This window comes from Anastrepha obliqua, chromosome 3, assembly GCF_027943255.1.
Source record: "Anastrepha obliqua isolate idAnaObli1 chromosome 3, idAnaObli1_1.0, whole genome shotgun sequence".
NCBI lineage: Eukaryota > Metazoa > Arthropoda > Insecta > Diptera > Tephritidae > Anastrepha > Anastrepha obliqua.
In genome coordinates, this window is record NC_072894.1 from 35,996,027 (window position 1) to 36,018,353 (window position 22,327).

General features: G+C 36.7%; 2 protein-coding genes across 6 annotated transcripts in view; both read right to left on the reverse strand.

Annotated features, from left to right (window-relative positions):
* LOC129240519 (protein melted) overlaps positions 1-10,748 on the reverse strand; it is a 35,243-nt gene extending 24,495 nt beyond the window's left edge. For 2 of the 5 annotated variants that reach the window (XM_054876380.1, XM_054876375.1), the window contains exon 1: positions 10,283-10,628. The gene's annotated coding sequence lies outside the window, so the exon portion shown is untranslated. Of the gene's footprint in view, positions 1-8,538; positions 9,006-9,404; positions 9,576-10,282; positions 10,629-10,658 lie in introns of those variants that run through there. The other 3 variants (XM_054876378.1, XM_054876377.1, XM_054876379.1) reach the window with 3 other exon arrangements.
* A 9,002-nt stretch (positions 10,749-19,750) lies between these two features.
* LOC129240521 (acyl-CoA-binding protein homolog) lies at positions 19,751-20,300 on the reverse strand. Its single transcript, XM_054876381.1, has 2 exons — positions 20,196-20,300; positions 19,751-20,121 (listed from the first exon to the last, which is right to left on the reverse strand). Exons 1-2 carry the CDS (start codon positions 20,208-20,210, stop codon positions 19,873-19,875), a joined length of 264 nt encoding a protein of 87 aa, XP_054732356.1. The 5' UTR covers positions 20,211-20,300; the 3' UTR covers positions 19,751-19,872.
* Positions 20,301-22,327: the final 2,027 nt, after the last annotated feature.

The window sequence follows — 22,327 nt, forward strand, 5'->3', positions numbered from 1 at the left end:
TCTTAAGGATAACAAGGCTCCTGGGCAAGCCAACATCTCGACTAAACTGTAGGAAATAGCAAATCTCATGGCCACTGTGAGCGCAATATATGTACTCATTAGTTTTGGAATTCTATGCAACCGCCTAATGAACTGAAGGAAGGTGTGATTGTGAAAACCCCTAAGAAAGGCAAGGAGGGACATAATCTTGCTCAGCATGATTAATAAAGTAATCGCGCAAATAATAAACAAAAGTGGGTGGAGGATTCTACTTTACCTTGTCTTCATAGAGTTTCAAAAAGCGTTTGATACTATTCACCACGACGCTATTCGGAACGCCCTCAAATGCAAACGTTTCCTTTTAAAACTGATTGAACTCATTGAAGCACTTTACATAGATGCAAATTTTCGGATAATGCATGAAAAACTTCTGAGTGACAGAATTAAAGCAAGTGTAGACAAGGGTGAGCTCTCTCTGCAAGTAATTTAGACCGTGTAATACATATTACGGCGCACAAAACGGGTGGAAAATGTGCTATGCGACGATAACCGACACGAGCTTACTGCAAGTCTTTATAAATATTCTGGCCAAATACTATCTCCAATGCTTACTTATGGGCCAAAATACATCAGAAGTCAGTGCAACTAGAAGTCCGAAGGAGAAAATGGTTCTGGATCGGCCATGTACTGTGGAGGCAAAGAGGCGATATAACAATTAACTGGAAGTGATTGGCTGGAACACCCAAGGAAGTTGCAGCCGAGGAATGCCAGCAAACATCTGGGGACGACTGCTAAAGTCATAAGCCCGTGCCATGCACCTTAGCTGGAATAAAGTTAAGGAATTTGCGCAAAACAGACTCGAATGGAAGAAATTCATTGTGGCCACAAATTGGAACTCTAGGGATTGTGGATGTTGTAACTGATGACCATAAGAAGAAGACTTAAATTGTTATGCATAGTGAAATAATTAGAATATAAATATATATTAAATGTATATAAATATAAATTAAAATATAAAGGGTGCGCCACCGTCTATCTTCTTCTGTAGGGTCTTACTTTGATTCTGATAGCTATGTCCTTCATAAAGTGTCAGAGACTCAATATCAATATCATTTGTAATTACTCTATTTATATACGAATATACAACTGGGCGGAGGAGATGGTGGGGGAGTATTCTACGAGGATCAAACTCAAAATTAGGCTCTCGGACCACTCTAGTGTTTAGAGGTAGTGGATTTTAAGGAAGCAGTTGATTGGTTGCTTACTTCTGTAATAAGTGTAAAGGACGTAAATATCTACTCCGACAGCCAAGCGGCAATTAAGGTCTTGCACTCGTTGTTTGTGCGTTCGAAATTAGTCGGGGAATGTCTGACTTCTCTCTCAATTGCACGTGAATACTACGATATTAGGCTCAGTTGGTTTCCCGGTCACAGCGTTTTAGAGGGGAACTGCTGGGCAGATGAGCTGACTAAATAGGAGATCCTGGAGATGGTTTCATAGGAAAACGAGAGGATTGGGATTCCTTTGAGAACCTATAGTCTACTTTTGTAGAGATGGTCCTTGCGTTAATTTAGCGAGCGCTGGGCTAATGCGCAAACGTGCAAAGTTAAGAGATCATTCTGGCGACGGATAGATCGGTGGCGCTCTAACGAATTTGAGGGAAGGCTAACAAAGCCGCAGCTCTCGAATTTGGTAGGTAACCGTATACTGTCCGCTAGATGTCCATGCGGTAAGACTTGGGATTGCTTTAAGTCCTTTCTGTAGAAGCTGTCTGGAGGGCGAGGTGGAATTAGCTTATCACCTTCTTCTTAGCTGCCATGCTAGACATCTGAGCTCTCACTTGTCTGCTACACCTGCGGATATTGCGGGTTTGAAAATCATACACGTGATGACATTCATTAGTAACTTGAAACGGTTAATATGAAGGTAGTTAGCCACTGTTGGTCGTTATGCACTAATCCAAGGCCCCTTTTCATATTTCCGCCTTTTTTTTGGTTCTTTTGGGCTTTTGGGGATTTAGAAAATAGCTTTGGTCTACTCACATAATCATATGTGGAGCTCGGAAACTTCTAGCTTAAGCGAATAGGAGCCAATGCTATTCAGTATTTGACCGTTTGAAATCGTTCTGGAGCTGTGGTATTACGTTACGATTAATAGCGAGCGCTACAGATATTTGTTTATCCCGCTTTTGAGTAACTCATTGAAGAATTTTTTGAGAAATAAGTTTGATAATCGTTTTGGTGATGACAGTTAGTCACCACGGGCTTGCGAATCAACACTCTAGGAATGTTTTTCGCATATCCATAATCCAGAAATATTCCTTCAACCACTGAATTAGGGACCAAAATTATTGGAAATACTACTGCAGAACCAGCCGAAGCATGAATTTATATTTCACTATTAATTGGATAGTTTATTCTTAATAAATCCAAAATTATCCAAATATTATTAAACGCTGTGTTTTAAACCATTTGCAAACCGCAGTCAGGAGATGGACCAGTTTTTACGCGCGTTGTTAACCAAACTAATATTTTTATCATAAAGAAATCAGTTCATAAAATCTATATTGCGACGATAGTTTAGTATGGAAGCTATTACATATATAATCGTAAATGACAGAATATACGCCTTTATTGTGAAGTAATAAAGTTACATAATAATGGCGATATCGACATAACCGCCGGTATCAGTGGCGGTGTATGAACTCGCCAGAAAATGCTTTATTAACAAAATGCATTGAATTTATTATTGTCGATTGGCTGAATTATGAAGCAAAAAGAGTAAAAAAAGCAATACATGCACTAAAACGCCTTTATTTAGTTATTCTGCACACTTGTGGCTCTGTGTGTACGATGAAAGCAAGTAGTGTAAAAATTTAATGTCCGTAGACAGGTGTGGAGAAATAACCGAATCATTAAGAGTCAGTCAAGTTGGTAATCGGACAGGCGGGAAAACCTGCTTCGAAGCTAGATGTAGAGTTTCAGCTTTGTTTCCTGCTTTGTGGCATACCAAACGGACGTTGTGCTGCACATTTCTTGCGTGGATGTTACGCATACATACTTACATGCAATCAAGATGTATTTGTTGCCTCAAATAAGCGAAGCAAAAATTAAAATGAACAGCAATTTCAATGGAAAATTTGCAGCTTATATGCAGTCTTCCTTAGTTTAAACCAGAAAGCCAGGATAAATTCGGTCCGGCCCGAACTTTAACATATAAACCCACGCACATTTTAATAAAATGTGGCTGCCCAGTCCAATGGTTGCTGCGTGACTACCATTCGGCAGTACATAGGTTCGAATCTCAGTGCATGAAACAGCAAATTTTTTTTGTTTTTTAATAGCGGTCGCCCGTCGGGAAGCAATGACGAACCTCCGAGTGTATTTTTGCCATGAAAAAAGCTCCACATAAAAAATATATTCCGTTCGAAGTCGGCTTAAAATTGTAGGCCCCTCCATTTGTGGAACAATGTCAAGACTCACGGTACATATATGTATGAGGACAAAAACCTAACAGAAGTGTACGTGCCAATTATTTATTTTTTTAATGCAGTAGCTTAGTGAAAGGCAGTTTAGAAGAAGCAAAGTCAATTTCAAAAGATTTCTAAACAGTTTAGAACTCAATCAGAGCTCTTGTGACGGGTGCATTCCTTACTTACAGAGTTCTTATAAAGCTTGAATTACAAAATTCTTTAAATGAGGTATTAAGGTAGATTAGCTCCAGAAGGGAGGCGCAATCTAAAACACCTTAAATAATTTCAAAGGCAAAAGATAAAGACCAAAAATAGATCGCCTAGACTGCCAGACTGCCAACTTTATAAGCAGGCGTCTAGAATAGTATGAGAGTATGAAATCATGAAAATGAAGGTTACGTAGAGCAAAGTTATTGATAAGGTCTCTAAGCGAAAAAAAAATTTAAAAAATGGCCAAAATCTGCATTTTTTGACTTTTTAACCTCAAATTGCCAAAAATCCTGACGTGCTGGAGCATTTTCAAGGTCATATTCGTTTTCAGCATAAAAAAACCTTAAAACCTTAGTTAAAATTATCGAAAAAGTTTTTTGGTTGTTGGCCTGTGTTATCTAAACTGTGTATTAAAGGCAAAATATGAAGCTCTTAAACTCTCTATACAAACACTTGGTGTCACTATGGATTAATTTCTGGTCTATGTGCGATCTACATAATTAATATTAGAAAATATTAAATTTTAGTAATTTTCTTGGACCGCTACTGGAATATAGGAGATTTTGCCTTTTTGAAGATTGTCATTATATGGAAAGTGGGCATGATTTCGATACAACTGTCTTTATGCAAGGAGTTACATGTGACGGTTTTGTTTAAATATTAATATTTGTGATTAAGCTAAATAGACGAATAAACGGGGATATGATGATGTTTAAATATACACATAAATCTCTACATCTTGGTTCCGTCAAACAACAGTTATGTGAATACACCTAAAATTATAATAACCTAGTTCATTGGTACGAGTGAGTTAAAAAAAAAAAATTGTGAAATTAAATGAAAAAAAAAAACGGCGAAGAAGGTGAAAAAAGATCTTAGTTTTTAAATTCACTAAAATAATAAAAAATGAAAAGTTTAGCCAAAATATCTTCAAAAAACAAAAAAAAAAAAACAACAAAATTAGCAATCAAATTGAATGCAGAAAAATAGTCAATTCCAATTGACGTTGAAACATAAATATTGCACCAGAGCAGCTATAAAACCAATCACCACTACCCAACACACACGTGTATGTATGTATGTACGTATGCTATAAGCAACTAGCAGACAAAGCGGCAGGTAAATGTGAGATAGTGTGGGGACAACGAAAATATCAAAACAAAACTTTAATCGATACAAGGAAAGAATAAAACCAATATCGTTAAATATGAGTTTCCGAAAAAAGTGTAAATTCTGTTACCAAAGAATATCTCACTTCTAAAAATTGCGCTGAATATGAGTGTAAATGCACCCACTAGGAATATCTACTGACTCTGAATTAATTCCTTATGGGGATTTACAATACAATTGTACTTGACTGAGATTCGAAAACGCAGAGAGTGTGATCAGAAGAGAAATGCGTTTTAATTTAATAAGTTCCGTGTCTATGCGCTCTGCGAAACCACTTCAATGGGCGATGGAGAAAATATACATCTGTTGATTGCCGTTTTGTGCCGAATATACAATATGTAGATTGTAGTACTACTGAATGATATTTTTATTCACATTTTCGTTATATTCTTAGACTGCTCCTATCACGTTGACTGCAACTGTACGTGCTTTTCCCTATTTTATAGGACTATGAATAAGTTCGTGCGGTTTTTTTTCGAAATTTGAAACTTTATTGACGTAAAATGGTTACAAATTTAATATTCAAAGTATTGTCCATCGCTTACTACTACTTTTTCCCATCTTTCTGGCAATTCACAGATTCCCTTTGTGAAAAATTCGGTCGGTTTTGCCGCAATCCACGAATCGATCCATTTTTTGACTTCATCGTAATTACGGAAGTGCTGGTCAGCCAGGCCATGTTGCATCGATCGGAAGAGATAGTAATCGGATGGCGCAAGGTCTGGACTATACGGCGGGTGGGGTAGGACATCCCATTTGAGCGTTTCTAAGTATGTTTTGACCACTTGTGCAACATGTGGCCGAGCATTGTCATGTTGCAAAATAACTTTGTCGTGTCTATCGGCGTATTGCGGCCGTTTTTCTCGCAGTGCTCGGCTCAAACGCATCAATTGTCGTCGGTAGACATCCCCCGTAATCGTTTCATTCGGTTTCAGTAGCTCATAATACACAACACCCAGCTGGTCCCACCAGATACACAGCATAACCTTCAGGCCATGAATATTCTGCGCCGACGTCGATGTTGAAGCATGGCCAGGGTATCCATACGTTGCCCGACGTTTTGGATTGTCGTAATGGACCCACTTTTCATCGCCAGTCACAATTCGATGCAAAAAACCCTTTCTTTTGTGCCGTTGAAGCAGTTGTTCGCATGCCATAAAACGGCGTTCAACGTCTCTTGGCTTCAATTCATACGGCACCCAATGGCCTACCTTTCGGATCATTCCCATGGCTTTTAAACGTTTGGAAATGGTTGATTGATCAACTCCCAAAGTTTTTGCAACCTCTTCTTGCGTTTGAGCCGGATCTTGATCGAGCAATTCCTCCAATTCGGTATCCATGAACTTTGGCGGCGCACCCTCGCGTTCTTCGTCTTCCAAGCCAAAATCACCACTTTTAAAGCGTGCAAACCACTTCTGGCACGTTCGCTCAGCTAGAGCATGCTCACCATAAACTTCCACCAAGATACGATGACTTTCGGCTGCTTTTTTCTTCATATTAAAATAATGAAGAAGAATTCCCCGCAAAAACACATTATTTGGCACGAAATTCGACATTTTCAAGTGTGGTAAAAATATTGTTGTTTACGCTTCAAATAAAAAACTTATACTGACGTTTGTGCCTTACGACAGTAGCTCTCCAATGAATGTTTGGAAATGTGGATCGATGGAATAATAATCAAGTTACACCATCTGTTGTAAAACCGCACGAACTTATTCATAGTCCTATTAGTAATCAATGATTAGGTATTAAAGGAATGTATGATTTATGCGTGCCACGGTATGTGCAGATAGCAGAAATATTTCCAATTCTAAATAGGTATATGAAGTAATTGAATGCACGCTGAAAAATTATAGATATACTATTATTTCTATATTCTACTATTTCTCTAGAATAAGGGTAGTTGAACAAAGAATTGCAAATTAGCCAAATCAGTCATTTATTTTCATTCGTTCTATACTCAACTGTTTTAAACAGGCTTCAAAAACCGAAGATAGATTTGTAGTGAGTTTCACAAATGGATTGACGTAAAAGTTCATGCTGCCTCTTCGCATCCGGGTCCAAATCTCCTAACATGAAAAAGCAAAATGATAGAATACGTTTTTTCTCATAGCGGTCGCCTCTCCGCAAGCAATGACAAACCCCCGAGTGTATTCTGCCACGAAAAAGATGCTCATACACACATAAAAACCATTTGCCGTTCAGAGTCTGCTTAAAACTATAGGTCCCTCCGTTTGTGAAACAATATCAAGACGCAAATCAGAAATATGAGGAGGAGCTCGACCAAACACCTTACAGAAGTGTAAACGCCAATTATTTATTTATTTCTTTAACTTACTCTTCCACTTTTATAACTAAACCGCACCGAACACAGTAAATTGAAGTAAATAAAGTAATTTTCATTCAAGAAACTTTCTTTATGAGGGTTTCTGCCTGTCTGTAGGTGCTAAATATGGGCAATAAGGAGGGATGTTAGATGCTTGAATCTTATAACAGACAAACCCTCGTGCAAAGAAATCACATTTCAAACCAATTCTCATCTTTTTTTTTGAATCGTCTTTTAGTTTTTTAAAAATAGATTGTATGTAGTATTCTCCTATTATTCTCTTTTGCTGCATATGTATGTTCTATGCCAGTTTCTGGGAAGGACTCTTTAACTCGTAACATCAGATGAAATATCTTCAATATTTATCTGTAGATACTATTTTTTTCTAGTGACGAACTTAATCACGTCCCGAAACTGAATTTTCTAGATAGTCAATGTTTTCTTTCCAGTGATATCTCAATAGTTAGAGAACGATATTTAGTTAGTAAGTTGAGCTAATTAAAAAAATCCCTTCCTTCTCCAACTATGCAGTTACTTGAATTTTCTGACCTTCCTTGGTGCCCGAAATAATGTAATTTGGCGTTTTTATGAAAATTCAGTACTGAAATAAAGTGACTGAAAATGGCTAAAAAGTTAATTTTATATTGGAAGACGCTATAATCTAAATTCACTGTTCTCTTAAAGCTTAATTTTTTAATAGCCAAACGTAAACTAGGAACAGACTAGTTCTTTTTGACCGAATTCGCACTAACTGTTAACTCAAGTTTTTCCTGCAGTGCATCCGTATTTATACATTTCAAATACACACATACACTTCACTAATACAAGCACATCCAACGGCAGTTACAGATATTCAGCAGCAATGTACACACCTGAGGGAATTTGCTTACCTGTCACCTTACTTGCTGTGAGTACGCCCGGTGTATTTGTGTGTAAAATGCATGTAGCTAAATTTGTGTGAGTGAGTAGGATGACAATTGTATGCATATACAGTACACGTTGAAAACAAGTTGCTCAGCTACCGATCGATGGCGCATACAGATTTGATGAAGAAGAGACTTTAGTTTACCAGACAATTTGTATAATCTTGCATGACGGCGATTTGTAGAAATACATACATACTTATGTACATATGTATTTATGCAAAATTATGAATATTTATTAAAAAAATATTTCTTGAAATTTGGGTGATGATGATGGGTAAAGTCAACAAATGTGGTTTATTTGTATTATTTTTCTATCCATAATCCCTTTTGATTGCGACTCTATTTAACGATATTTCTATACTTATTTATGGATGTACATAGTATGTATAAATTAGACAGTTGCGGATTTGTTAGTGTTGGCAATGCTATATTGCATAACGGTATTCATTACTTACCAGATATACGGCCAACAGCTGTTTAGGCCGCCAGCCGCTGAATATGAAAAGTTCGTACGATCGGCCAGCAAGCGATCAGATGTGTTGGTGGTTTGCCGCCAGAAGGAGAATGTTCTGAGTGGGGGAAACGGTAATGGCAGCTAGTGGCTAGCAATTGGACGAAGGTTAGTTGGATGAAATGGTGATTGAATGAAACGAGTTAAGAGTTGATGTGATGGACTGCGTTTGCTGGCTTGGACCGGTTGGCTGGGTTTTAACGGGCGGAATAGTGGTTATGTTATACGTTTACTTGTTTGAAAATCTAGTTTTTGTTAGGTTCACACACGGGCGTAAAATATATAATAATATATGTATTTTTGTACATACCTATGTATGTATATATATTCTTTGTTAATATGTGCATATAAATAGTGGAAATCGTTTTTTGTGGCCAGTTGATTTCTGCTTCGTTGGCTTTTGTTGATGCACTGTAACCGCAGCAGCGTGTCGATAAAATTGCAAACAGACATACAGATACACTTCTACGTATGTATGTATGCATGCATATTTAAGAGCACATAGATATATGTATGTGTATGTACGTTTGAGTATGCATGCATATTTAACAATCACTTTATAGAAATATATATTTTCAAGCATTTATAAACATGTCCAGTATATATTTATATATGTATGTGTGCTTGAATATATGCATATGAAGGAGAATATGACGAAATTGATCAGCGTATCGGCATTTGCCTGCTAACTACTGCATTTTCAACTGCTTTGCTTCGAAATATTTACGTTTTTTAGCAACAATCCGCTTTGCCACACATACATCCATATGCACATATGCACATATGCAGTCGTGGTTCACACACACTCACTTGTACTTGACACACACAACACATGCATGCACCCCGCTTACATACACAAATGCACTAGGAAGCGGCGGTTTATTGTCTCCGCATGGTTTTGTTGCTGTTGATGACGATGATAAATTTTGTTTTATTTACGAATATTGTTGTTGTTCTAATTAAACATTTATTATGCACACATCTTCTTTGGTTTTTGGTAAATTTAATTATTGGTTAATTTTAATATTATTATCGGTAAAAAAGCATTCGCCATATGCGACACGTATTTTTTTATTTTTACAGACTTTCGCTTTTATTGCAGAGGGTATCACTTTTTTTCTAGCATATTTTATGTCTCGTAGTTCCAATTACACATTTTTATAAACAGTTTCATTGCAACCGAAATCATTTACTATGCCCCGCACAACGATTGCCATTAAAAAAGAAAATAAAAAAAATTGCAGCTAAACAGAAATAACTAAAGGAGGATTTCCTGCATTTCAACAGCAGCAACTTCGTATCATTTTCGCTGATGTTGCAAATTTTTTGTTGTTATTGATATTGCAACAATTCATTTGCAATACAGGCGTGAATAAACAGAAGCACTGAAAAAGTAAAAAAAGTAGCACGCAGAAAAAGTGCAATAACACGAATGTCAAAGGCACAACAAAATCAACGACAAAAATCTATGAAATGTATTGGTGGATGGAAAGGACGTAGAAAAAATGTAATAAAACTGAAAATACAATAACAAATTATTAAGGAAATCGCTAAGATATTCTTGCAATTCTTTTGCAAGTTTAACATGGCACCACCCAGTCCGGTTCGCATTGTCGTACCAGTTTCTTTGCTTTTTTTCGCTCTCTGTTTTAGTACCTATAACCATAAAATTTAATGCCTTCACTCACTTCTTTTTTATTCGTCACTTTGCGCCAGCCGTATTTTATTTTAAACTTTAATTTCTTTTACTTTTGCAAAATTTCTGGTTGATTTCCTGTTTTTATTTGCCTGTTGTTGTTTTTTTTTTGTTTTTTGCTTTGCACGTTAATGGTAGCCAAAATTCTTTAACAAGAGCAAATGGACCGTCGTCGGTAGTGGCAACGTATCAGTAATACCAACAAGCTCATTATTCCTTTCTTGAATACCCGTCAATTGTGTGTTTGTTGCTTTTTTCGTTTTTGTGTTTTTTTTTTCAACTTGTTGTATTCCACTTTTGTGTGCTGGTTTAGGCCCGCGCCGCGACAACTTATTCACTCACTCGCTCACTCACTAACAACAACTTACTTGAGTTAACTGCTGCCTGCCAGTTGTTTGCAGACATCCGCTTATCGCAAGGCGACCGAACAAACGCGAATAAGCCAAATTGTAGACTGATTTGAAGTGGCGCAACGTAAATGGCACAAACGCTTTGCAGAGATCGCACCTCGCTCACCACACATCGAATCTTGTCAGCGCACACAAATACTATTTTATATACGAGCTCACCACATTTGATGACATTTTACTCAGCTGCGAGCAACCAGTTAATTTGACTGGCTGCAACAAGCCAACAAGTGGGAGCAAAGTTAGAGATCAGGGCCAAGCGTTTACCAACAAATACTTTTACACCTCACTTATACAAACATATAAGTATGCACATACCCAATGATACCCAGCGGGAAATTTTGTTGATTAGGGCTGTCGAAATGACAGATCATACGATTTTGTAATATATTCGAAAAGAACCACCCAACGATGGACGAGCCAATTATATATACATATATATGTACTTAAGAGTATAAGTAAATATGATTATTTTTGAATTACTTAGGAATACCTGTTGTCCACTCTTGCTCAGTTCTCATCTTCCGTTCTGGCCATATGAGTATGACCCGTCCAAGTTCTGCTGTACTCCCAGTTTGTATATTTTTCTATATGGGATAGTTCCATTAATCAGAGGAAGGTTAAGGTAAAATTAATTAATTTTCATTACCTAGAAAACCTTTATCATTTCTAGTTAATTTTTTATGTTTTTAATATTTTTTTGCATATTACGAGTAAGCTCTTTGTCAAATTGTTTTCGACATTTCTTGGCTTATGCCTAATCAAATACTCGTACCAGATATTCTATTCGCCCTATTGGGGTTTCAGTTTATCAATGCAAAATGAAACCAATCTTTTAGTTTCGATTGCTAAGGGTAATAAGTGCTAAATTTGGACCGTACCGAACTCTATACACCCGCACACATTTTAGTAAATTTCAAAGGGCGTAGTTATAAAATATAAGTTTTAATTCCGTCCGGGTGGGTGTTATTACTGACGAGCTTTGTAAATTTTCGCTGAAACTTACCTCGTTTCAAAAATTAAAAAAAAAATTTCTTGAGTTATAGACTGTAAAACTTCACGGATACGCTTACTACTCTTAGTATATAAAACGACGACCGCCATAGCCGAATAGGTTGGTGCGTGACTACCACTCGGAATTCACGGAGAGAACGTAGGTTCGAATCTCGGTGAAACACCAAAATGAAGAAAAAGTTTTTTTTAATAGCGGTCGCCCCTCCGCAGGCAATGTCAAACCTCCGAGTGTATTTCTGCCATGAAAAAGCTCCTCATAAAAAATATTTGCCGTTCGGAGGCGTCCTGAAACTGTAGGTCCCCCCATTTGTGAACAACATCAAAACGCACACCACAAATAGGAGGAGGAGTTCGACCAAATACCCAAAAAGGTTGTATATATGTATATAAAAAGACGGGAGTGATTTTTATTTGGTCTCAATTATATTTATATCTGATATTAGTGAGGTGTACCAAATTTGGGCGAGTTTTATTAGAGCGTCCTGGAGATACACCCATGGGCATCGCATCGCCCATTTTTTCAAAATTTTGTTTGCGTTATTTGCACTAAATTTAATTGATTTTGCTTTATTTATAGCAGAGACTGTTATATGGGAGGCGGGCGTGCTAATAAATCGATTTCTCCCATTTTCAATACCAATCTACATTGGGCCAAGAATAATAAGTGCACCAGAATTGATTAGAATATATTAATTTTGGTCGACTCTCCTCACCTTTCTGAGAATTTGGCATATATTCATATGTCTACATCTATATTGGTTCCTAAATGCAGTTGCAACTATTACGTGAATAAAATTATAATACATTTGTGCTCAAAAATAATATAACTTCTGCGTTAAGTTACCAAAAAGTAAGAACATTTTTAAAATTAGTAAGGGAATCAAAGGGTCCGGCACTCAAAGTGTAACCATTTAATAAAGCCATAAATTTAGTTTGGAAAATTACTTTCATTCAATTCATAGTAAGAAATGATATGACTACATTTTGCCTTCACTATGGCCTTAAGAAGAGCCAGAAACGAATCGCAAGCTGCTCGAATGTAACTTGCAGGTATTTTGGCCCACTCGCGGACAATGTCTTTTTTCAGCGCCTCGAGACTGATGAATCTTTTAGTTCGGACCTTGCTCTCCAAAATGGCCCAAAGAGAATAATCCATCGGACTCGCGTCTGGTGAACTTGAGAGCCATTGTGTGGGCGTTATGAAGTCGGTAACGTTGTTCTTTAGCCATTCTTGGTTTACTCGAGCTTTGTGAGACCGTGTCCTGTTGAAACGTCCATGATCTGCCAACTAAATGTTTGTGTGTTGACGGCTTCAAAACAATCTCCAAAATACTTTCTATAATATAACAAAATACTTACTACATCTAATATTCCGCATTTACTTTGGCGCCAGGCTCGATGAAAATGATTGGAGAGCGCCCATCTGCGGCTACAGCAGCCCAAATCATTACCTATGGCGGGTGCTGCCTCCTGGTGACCAATCGATGACTTAAATTCTTGTATGAGCGGTCGGTTCAATAAACCCTATCTTTTTTGGAGTTTACAAATTGCTCAATTTGAAAATTTTTCTCGTAAGAAAGCACAATGTTTGGAAATTTACCGCTTTTGCCCAAGCGCAGCAACGTCTTCGCTCTCTCAAGACTGACTTGTTGCTGATTTGGTGTGAGATTATGCGCCTTTTCGATCTTGTAAGGCTTGACTTTGAGATAATTTTCAATATACGGTGGATGCTATGGTCAGATATTTTCAGTTCTGTTCTTTCGCCATTTGATTGGTACTTCGTCGGAATTTCGCTCAAGTCGCTTTTGATGACCACCTCTGTGACGATGCGCGATGCTACCAGTGTCATTGTAACGAATAATGACGCGATAAACAAAAAATTTATTTACTTTAAGGTGCTCGAGCTCACGAACAATCGCTGGTTGTGATTTTCCAGCCAAATATCCAGCAATCATACTATTACCTTTGAGATCCATTACTTATTTTTTTTTCGCGTTTACTCTCAAGAAAATGCTTCCGCGCGCTTGTAAACAATACTCTGGACTGTTATTTAGTCAACTTACAGGGGCGCGAGTGATCTGGAGTTGGTTAAACTTCGAATGTCGGACTTTTTTTAAACTTTTGACTTGAAAGAAAGAGTCGAAGATTATTAATCCAAAAATTAAATGAGAAAATAGTATATGTGCACTGACTACTACTATAGTAATAGTTACGTTGGGAATGTTACGTTGCATGTAGGAATAACTGCAACTAGCAGTCACTTTTCCTACAGGACGTTTTATATATACACATACTTAAAGATATGAATTAAACGAAACTCTCCTTTCTGAGATGCTAGTTGTACTCACGCTCAGTGGCGATATCTCACACTCTCAATTTACAGCGCAACATTGTATGAGTAATATTGAGTTTCTGTGCAAATTTTAGTACTAGCATGCTCCTGTTATCTCTTAATAATTACAGACACATCCAAACAAATAGTCCACACATATACAGCTGTAAAAGTTTATGGAATTACACCTACAACAAGGACTATTCATTCATAAAAACACAATAAAATAAGGGAAGAGAAATATATTTTGTTCGTGTGTTTCAATTTTGCCGATTTTTGATTGCCGTCTCTTTCGTGATAAAAGTTACCTGATTTCTCGACCGAGCTGAGAGGTTGTTTTATGTGAAGTTCGATTTTACATCTCACCTGTTGCTTTTGCTTAGCGACATTTGCTTAGAAACATGTTGCTGTTGTTGTTATTGCGGGGCAATTACTTTGAAAGCACTGCATTGAAATAAATATTAAAACGCGTGATGAAAAGTAAAAACAGTGAAGTTTTCATATTCACACTATTACCCTATACATTAAAGTGATCAATCGAAACAGGTACAATCGCGAAGCAAGTTTACCTAAATTATTATGTTAAAGCGTTTGAGTATTCCATAGGAATATTTTCTTCAAACCTAATTACCAAAAACATGGCAAGTAAATATGTTTTTGGTAATTAGCTTTTATTTTCCGACAATATTAAATTTCAAAAAATGACTAACGGATATAAACAGCAGGTAATAATACAGTGCCTTTGAAACTGCAATCAACAGTGTTTGTCAAAGTGCAGATCGAGTGGAAGGTAGACTTTTCTGTGGGTTGAGTTGGTATGATTTTAGAATAATGCCATAACAATACATAATTAAAAATCATTAATTGTAAATAATAAAGACATTAAATATTGTTATTATTATTTTCTATGGTTAAGGTGGGAACAAAGGGCCACATTAACTATTCCTGGATAGTTAAAAAGAGATATTAGTTTTTAAAACACTTTGCAGAATAGTTTCCGTATAAAACTCTTTGTTAAGGAATCAGTAAAAATCGGGAATTCAAAACATTATCAATTTATTTATTTTTAACTGTTATTTTCAAGACTGTTTTTAAATTTTATTGATGAGGGTTTTTAACTTTATAATATTATTAACATACTCTTTAACTACAGAAAACAGAAAAAATTGGACCCTTGACCTAATATTTCAAAAATGTAGACTTACAAGCAAAAAAAAAGATATATTTTTTAAAACCATATTTAAAATCGTATGTTGGTTATAAAATCATTCATTCATTTCATGCAACCAAATTAATCATAAATTACTTAAATAATAATTTCCGTAAGTACAATACGCAGGATGACATTCTCGGTAACTTTGTAGTATATACTCGTACATATATAATATGCCAAAAGATTGCCAAAATAGCAAACATTAAATACAAGAAATGTTTTGGAACTTCAAGCTTATATATTTATAAAATACCACCATTTACACCATTAACGCTTATGTTAATTAATATTTTAAATCCAATTTTGTATGATCTTTCCACAAAAAGAAGTTAAAAGTAACTGGTTTGTTGTTGTTGGCCACTAAGTAGAACTTCTTCGTTTGAACTTTCACGCATAGGGAAAGCATTTTGGCGTCTCCGCCACTATCTTTGCATGCCACATCGAATACTTTCTGTTGGAATCTCTGCATCAATTAGACTAAGTTGATGTATTGTGATAACTTCTCATACTGACCATGTTGGCACCACATGTGGAGTTTACAGTCGCTAATAAACCATAATACCAATATTCCAACACTGGCGTGAGCTGTTATTTCCCCTGCCAAAAAAGTTAATATACAGTAGGTTCTGTTTTTATGCGGCTTTTTTTTAAGCGGTTTTGAAATAGTGCGGTTTTTTTTTTAATTACAAAATGCATGTCGACCTATCGGGAATTGTACATGTAAACAAGATTCTAAACCAGCTAAGCAAAAACTCATCACAGATTACATCAGAAATGCTAACCCTACAAGTATGGAAGATATATAAAGATATAATTTTCAAAGATATAATACAATATTTTGTTTATGCGATTTTATTTAATTATTTCAGATTCATGCGGTCTATGGAACGTATCTATAGTAATAATATGGGACTAGTGCCCTTTTTTATGCGATTTTATTACATTATTTCAGATTTATGCGGTTTTAGCATTTGAAACGTATCTATAGTTTTACTATAGAACTAGTAGCTTTTTTTATGCTGTTTTTTTTTATGCTGTTTCTTGCGGAACGTATCTACCGCATAAAAACAGAACCTACTGTATTTTGAATTACAATTTACTTTTAGTTTATTATATTTCTAATTGAAAACGCATTTCTTTAAACTCATAAAAAGAATGGTATCAGGCGACTGTGAAGGTCAATCCAACATTTCAATGCTATTTTGCTGTTTCCATTCTACAAACCTTCGGTATTCCACAAACACACAAAAAAAAAAAAAAACGGCCAAACGGAGAAGCAGCCCCGAATATGAACCTTAACTGACTGCTTAACAGTAAGTTGAAGTTGTCGATTACCAGCAGTAAACCGGGATCGACGCATGCAACTATTCGCCCAAAAGGAAGATTAACCCGTGAATATTACGGGTGTTAAATTCCGTTCTGTCTTTTCAATGTATGATAATGAGAGTAGCGGTTTTTCCACTATGCTCCGGAATTTGAGATCTTCTGCACGTAAACGATTGAGGACAAAAAAGTAGGATAAAGTGATCGCCCAACTTTTTAAGCTGGACCCATCTTTGCGACAAGCAAAGCACGCACAACTCTTGCTAAAAGGGAAATAGATGTGAGTGTCAACACTTCAGGAATAATCGCGGTTCCTTTTTTCTGACACAGACTATAAGTTCGGCTTTGTTACAAACAAATCAAAGATCTTCTTTTTTGTTAAGTCTCGTCCGGGGAAGTCCTCAACGTTTTTAACTTCGCACCCATTCATTTATGAACATCTTCGGCTTCTCCAAATAATTTGCTGCAAACGCACGTGACATTTTTTTACCTTTAAGTTGTGAACATAGGAACACTGCTCTAAATCGTTTTTCACGCTTGGAACTCACTTTGTAAAAAAAATGTGAGCTTTCTAAATTTCTCACAAAACCAATAAATTGCACAACGCGTATTGAGAAAGGAGAGGCCTATTTAGTAGCATTTAAATATTTTTAATGTAACGGAATTCTAAATTTGAATTTTGCCTGTTACGCTTCTATTGGACAGACTGTATGTCTGTTCAAAGATCTCAAAGATCATCTAAATCGCCTGCGTCGTCACAAACTTGCTGTGAAGTTTAATTTTTTGTAAAACACCCTTGGGTTGGACAATACGTGGACTTTAAGAAAGATAACAACTTGCACTTTTTTACATCGCTGGCAGACATGTTCCACGACTCCTAGCAGCACAGGAGTACTTACTTGACATTGGAGTAGAAAATTTTTATTTTAATGCGTGTATACAAAAAGGAGGCCGCCGTAGTCGAATGGGTTGTTGCGTGAGTATCATTCGGAATTCACAGAGAGAACGTCGGTTCGAATCTCGGTGAAACACCAAAGTTAAGAAAAATATTTTTCTAATAGCGGTCGCCCCTCGGCAGACAATGGCAAACCTCCGAGTGTATTTCTGCCATGAAAAAGCTCCTCATAAAAAATATCTGCCGTTCGGAGTCGGCTTGAAACTGTAGGTCCCTCCATTTGTGGAACAACATCAAGACGCACACCACAAATAGGAGGAGAAGCTCGACCAAACGCCCAAAAAGGATGTACGCGCCAATTATATATATATGTATATATACAAAAAGGAGGACCTCCAAACTGGTTGTAGTCGCACTAAGTCATGTCTTGTTTTCTGTAGGATATGATTCACCTCCGCTCCAGATCCGCCATCGGTAGTAATAATGGTACCGAGGTAGCAGAAGGAAGTAATATCTTCGATCGGCTGGCTATTTATTGCGAAACTGTTATTATTCGTTGCGTTGATTGGTGTTTTGGTTTTATTAATGTTGATTATGAGCCTATAGCAGGCAGCAAGGAGTTGAATTTTTGCGGCCATGTCAGTAATGCTGTGCGTAACCAGACAGATATCGTCTGCATAGTCAAGGTCGCTAATACTGCCGTGTAGACAAGATGTGACACCACTTCTTTCGCGCATTTAATATTCATATCCATGTCGAGAATATTATTAAATAGTAGCAGTACTTATTTTTGCAAAAATTTCACTTTGTTGTACCAGATGTCACCACAAAATTTCTCTGACCAAAACTTTTACCTTCTACTATATTACATAACTTCATTTGCACCCTTGCACAGAAATGATAGGTGAAAAATGGAGACAGTTGACGAGTACGAGGGCACATCTAATATTGTAACATTTACTTTACCACTAAAATTTCTTAGTATTTTTTGACAGGGATATGTGTAAGTCTTTGTAAAGTTACCGTGAAACAATGAAAAGTTACGAAATTAATAGTTTATGATAGACCCTAAAATCCAATTACTTCTTCGTACAATTGGAACATTTCCTGAAGAGAAAGTAACTGAATAGCTTATTAGCCATAACTTTGTGAATTGGTAATAACTACACTTTGAAAGGGCGGATGTTTTATTCTATGCAATTATTTAAATGGACTTTTGACCAACAATCTAAGCAACTTAGCACTTTCTACCTGCGAAACACTAAAAAGTTTTCTGTTACATAAATATCAGTTTTTGTTGGCATAAAAGCAAAACCCGCTAAAGTCAGATAAGTGGTTTTACCAAAAGTGCATATAATAAAGGGTTTTCCAATAAGATGTGTTATTCCCGTAAAATATCAATGGTTTCGTTGCTTGTGTGGCACGTAGCACCGTCTTGTTGAAAATAAACGTTGTCCAGATAAATACCATTCAATTTCGGCCATAAAAAATCGTTAATCATCTCTCGATAGCGCCATCCATTCACTGTAACTGTTGCTCCAGCTTCATTTTCGAAAAAGTAAGGTCCAATGACTCCGCCGGACCATAAACCGCACCAAACAGTCACACGTTGCAGATAGAGAGGCTTTTCAACAATAACTCCTGGATTTTCTGAGTCCCACATCCGACACTCAAGATGACTTTTCGATGGAATTCCGAATCATTTTCATGCGTTTCAACGATCCAATCAGCAAAGACACGACGTTGTTGATGATCGGTCGGTTTGAGTGGACTTTATAAGCTTTAAGACCCAAATCTTTATGCAAAATACGGTGTAATGACGTTTGTGGAATGCCTAATTCCAAAGAACGACGAGGAATGGACATACTTCGGTTTTCTTCAACACTTTCGGCCACAACAGCAATATTTTCGGCTGTTCCTGAGCGAGGTGCACGGGTTTAATTCTTCACACCACTAACTTGTCCCTACAGCTCGAATTTTTTCACCAATATCTGTATTGCGGTCCGACAAGGTGCTTCACGAAGCCCCAAAAATGTTCGAGTTTTACGAACCGTCTCTGCCATTTTTATAGTGAATTTTAATAATTTCAATGCATTGTTTAAGTGTGTATCGTTCCATTTTTATTAATGGCTTAGTTTCTATTTGTCAAATATCAAAAAATGACAGCTTCAAAAGTGACATCTACCGAAATAGCGTGCTATTCAAAGCAGCACCTGTTATTGGAAAACCCTTTATAATACAAGTGAAAGCCTTGCTTTCTACTTATTGCAAAAACGTTTGCCATTTTTGTAGTTGAAAATGTATATTAAAATAAGACAAATTTACAAAAAACCACTAAACACAATAATTCAGTATGTTGTTATAATAATTGTAATGAAAAAAATCACTATTATTTCTATTACAGATATGACGTCGACAACTTCTCCACATATTCAATATATTCCTGCTTGGCTGCATCCTGCGACTTGCCCTTCTGCTTGTTCCACCATTCCCACTTGGCCTTACCCTTCAAGTCGAGCATACCTGGCTTGGAAGTATTATTATCGCCGACAGTAGCCTGTTTAAACAGCGCATACAACTGCAGCAGCTCCTCGTCGGTGGGGCGTTTGGTAAAGGTTTTTACCTTCTCAGCAGCGGCATTGAATTTCTGAAAGGCGAAAGAGAAGGCAAAAAGATAATAATACACCGTTTAAGATGCAATAAATAAAGCTTGGAAACTACCTCATCAAGAGACATTGTGCTGTGTTTTTTCTTGTTTTGGTTATTTCACTAAAAAGAGAATGGAAAAATAAATTTATTAAGTACTTATTGGATTTTTTACATCAAGTAATAGCTTCCTGGCAATAATGACAAAAAAGGTCGCTGGATGATTTCCAACTCGTTTATGCAATTAACTGCATACATTCTTATATGTATATGCACACATACTCGTACTAGAACGATTTTATAAATATTATTGCCAACATGTAACCTTGACCCATAAATATTTAGCCTGTTGAGTTGGCAGACCTTGGCACATAAAGATTTAAATTCATTTTTAATGGCGATAGGCGAAATTGCCCTTTGAGTGAATTACTCACAAGCGAATTGTAAAAAAATACAAATAGATGCTTTTTTTGTTTCTTAACCGTGTCCTCCTGCCTCTGAACGGCAAAATATTAATCCAATGTCAATAAAAAAGCATTAAAGCTCTTAGTTTTATTATTTACGAATTGTATCCTTGACTACCGAATATATGTATGTATGAATATACACGTTTGCACAATTTTTTTTACTAATAAAAAATGTTTTTGAGCGATGGAAATCTTTATTTTGACCTTTGGCTGCCTGTTTGTATACTGGAGCTGTTTAGTTCCCTAGTGTCAAATATGATTGACATTGGAAATTATAAATTTTCGATAGGTTGATTAATTTTGCACCACCTTGTATATGTATGTGTAGGTACCCTGTATGTACGTGCACTATTTCTATGCGCAGTCCACTCTGCTTAATTGAAACTTCATATCTTTGTGAAAGTCGGCAGAGACCATTTTTTGTAGGGATATTTTTGTCGTTGTATGACGTAGTAGCTTAAGTCGAGAGGACAGCTTGGACCATCACTACCTAACCTAACGTAGTACTTAGAAGGCTACTAAGGAAATAATTGAATTTTTATCTTAAGCTATTATGGCATACGACCACAAATTTAATGAAGGCAGTTGAGCCCCTTGTGTCAACAAGACTTAAAAAATGTGACCAAAACTCAAAGCGTCAATTAAGTGAACTGACTTTGTTGTGCTAGCAAAAAAATGCGATCTTAGCCCACGTTTCAATTCTACATATTGCAATTACGCCCTTTTAATTGGCAGGAGTTTTCAGTTTGGGAGTATTTTTTCCAAAAGAGTTTTTTTTGAGAAATCGCGCATGACACGTTAAACTAAATACATAAATTTTTTGTAGTTTTTATTACCCATTTTCTTGGAAAGACTTACTCCTCAACGACGTTTATAAATCGTCAAATTGTATTACGAAAATCGACGCTCTGTGAAAATTGCAACTTATAGTGTTCAGCGATGAGGCCCATTTCTGGCTTAATACCTACGTTAATAAGTATAATTGCCATATTCGGGCTAAAGAGTAACCCGAAGCCATTCAAGAAAAGCCATTATATCCATTTAAAACAACTGTTTGGTACAGCCTATGGGCTGGAGGAATCATTAACCCAGATTTCTTCAAAGACGAGGCTGGCGCCGAAAATTAAAGCCGATTTACAACATCCACTACATTTAAAAATTCGTTCGACTAAGATGGCGCTACTTACCATACAGCCCGTGAAACAATGGATTTACTGCGTCGTCGTTGCGATGAGCAATTTATTGCTCGCCTCGGACAAGTGGATTGGCCACCAAGATCATACATACCTGACTTTTAATTGTAGAGGTATGTATAGTCTAAATGCTTTGTAGATAAACCAACTCCGATTGAGGCATCGGAAGCCAACAGTACCAAAATGATTCACAAGATACCGATTGAAGTCCTCTAGCGAGTTGTTCAAAACTGGTTTTTACGGATTGCCGAATTATGGCGCAGTTGCGGCCAACAATTGAAAAAATAAAGGATTTGGAGGCTCACGCAGGTTTTCAGTTCACTTTTTTTTGTCGGGAAAACTAGCAATTACAGCACTCAGGCACAACTAAGTCCATTGTACTGCACTTGGATTCCTTTTTAATTTTTTTTTAATCTACCCGACCTCCGAAGAAATCTGAGTAGATCCTGTGGTGTCAAGAAGCCAAGGTGGTCGCTTATTAACACATCAGTGCCAAAAACCTCAAGCCTGATTCGAGCGAAGGCGGGGCAGAGGCACAGGTAGTGGT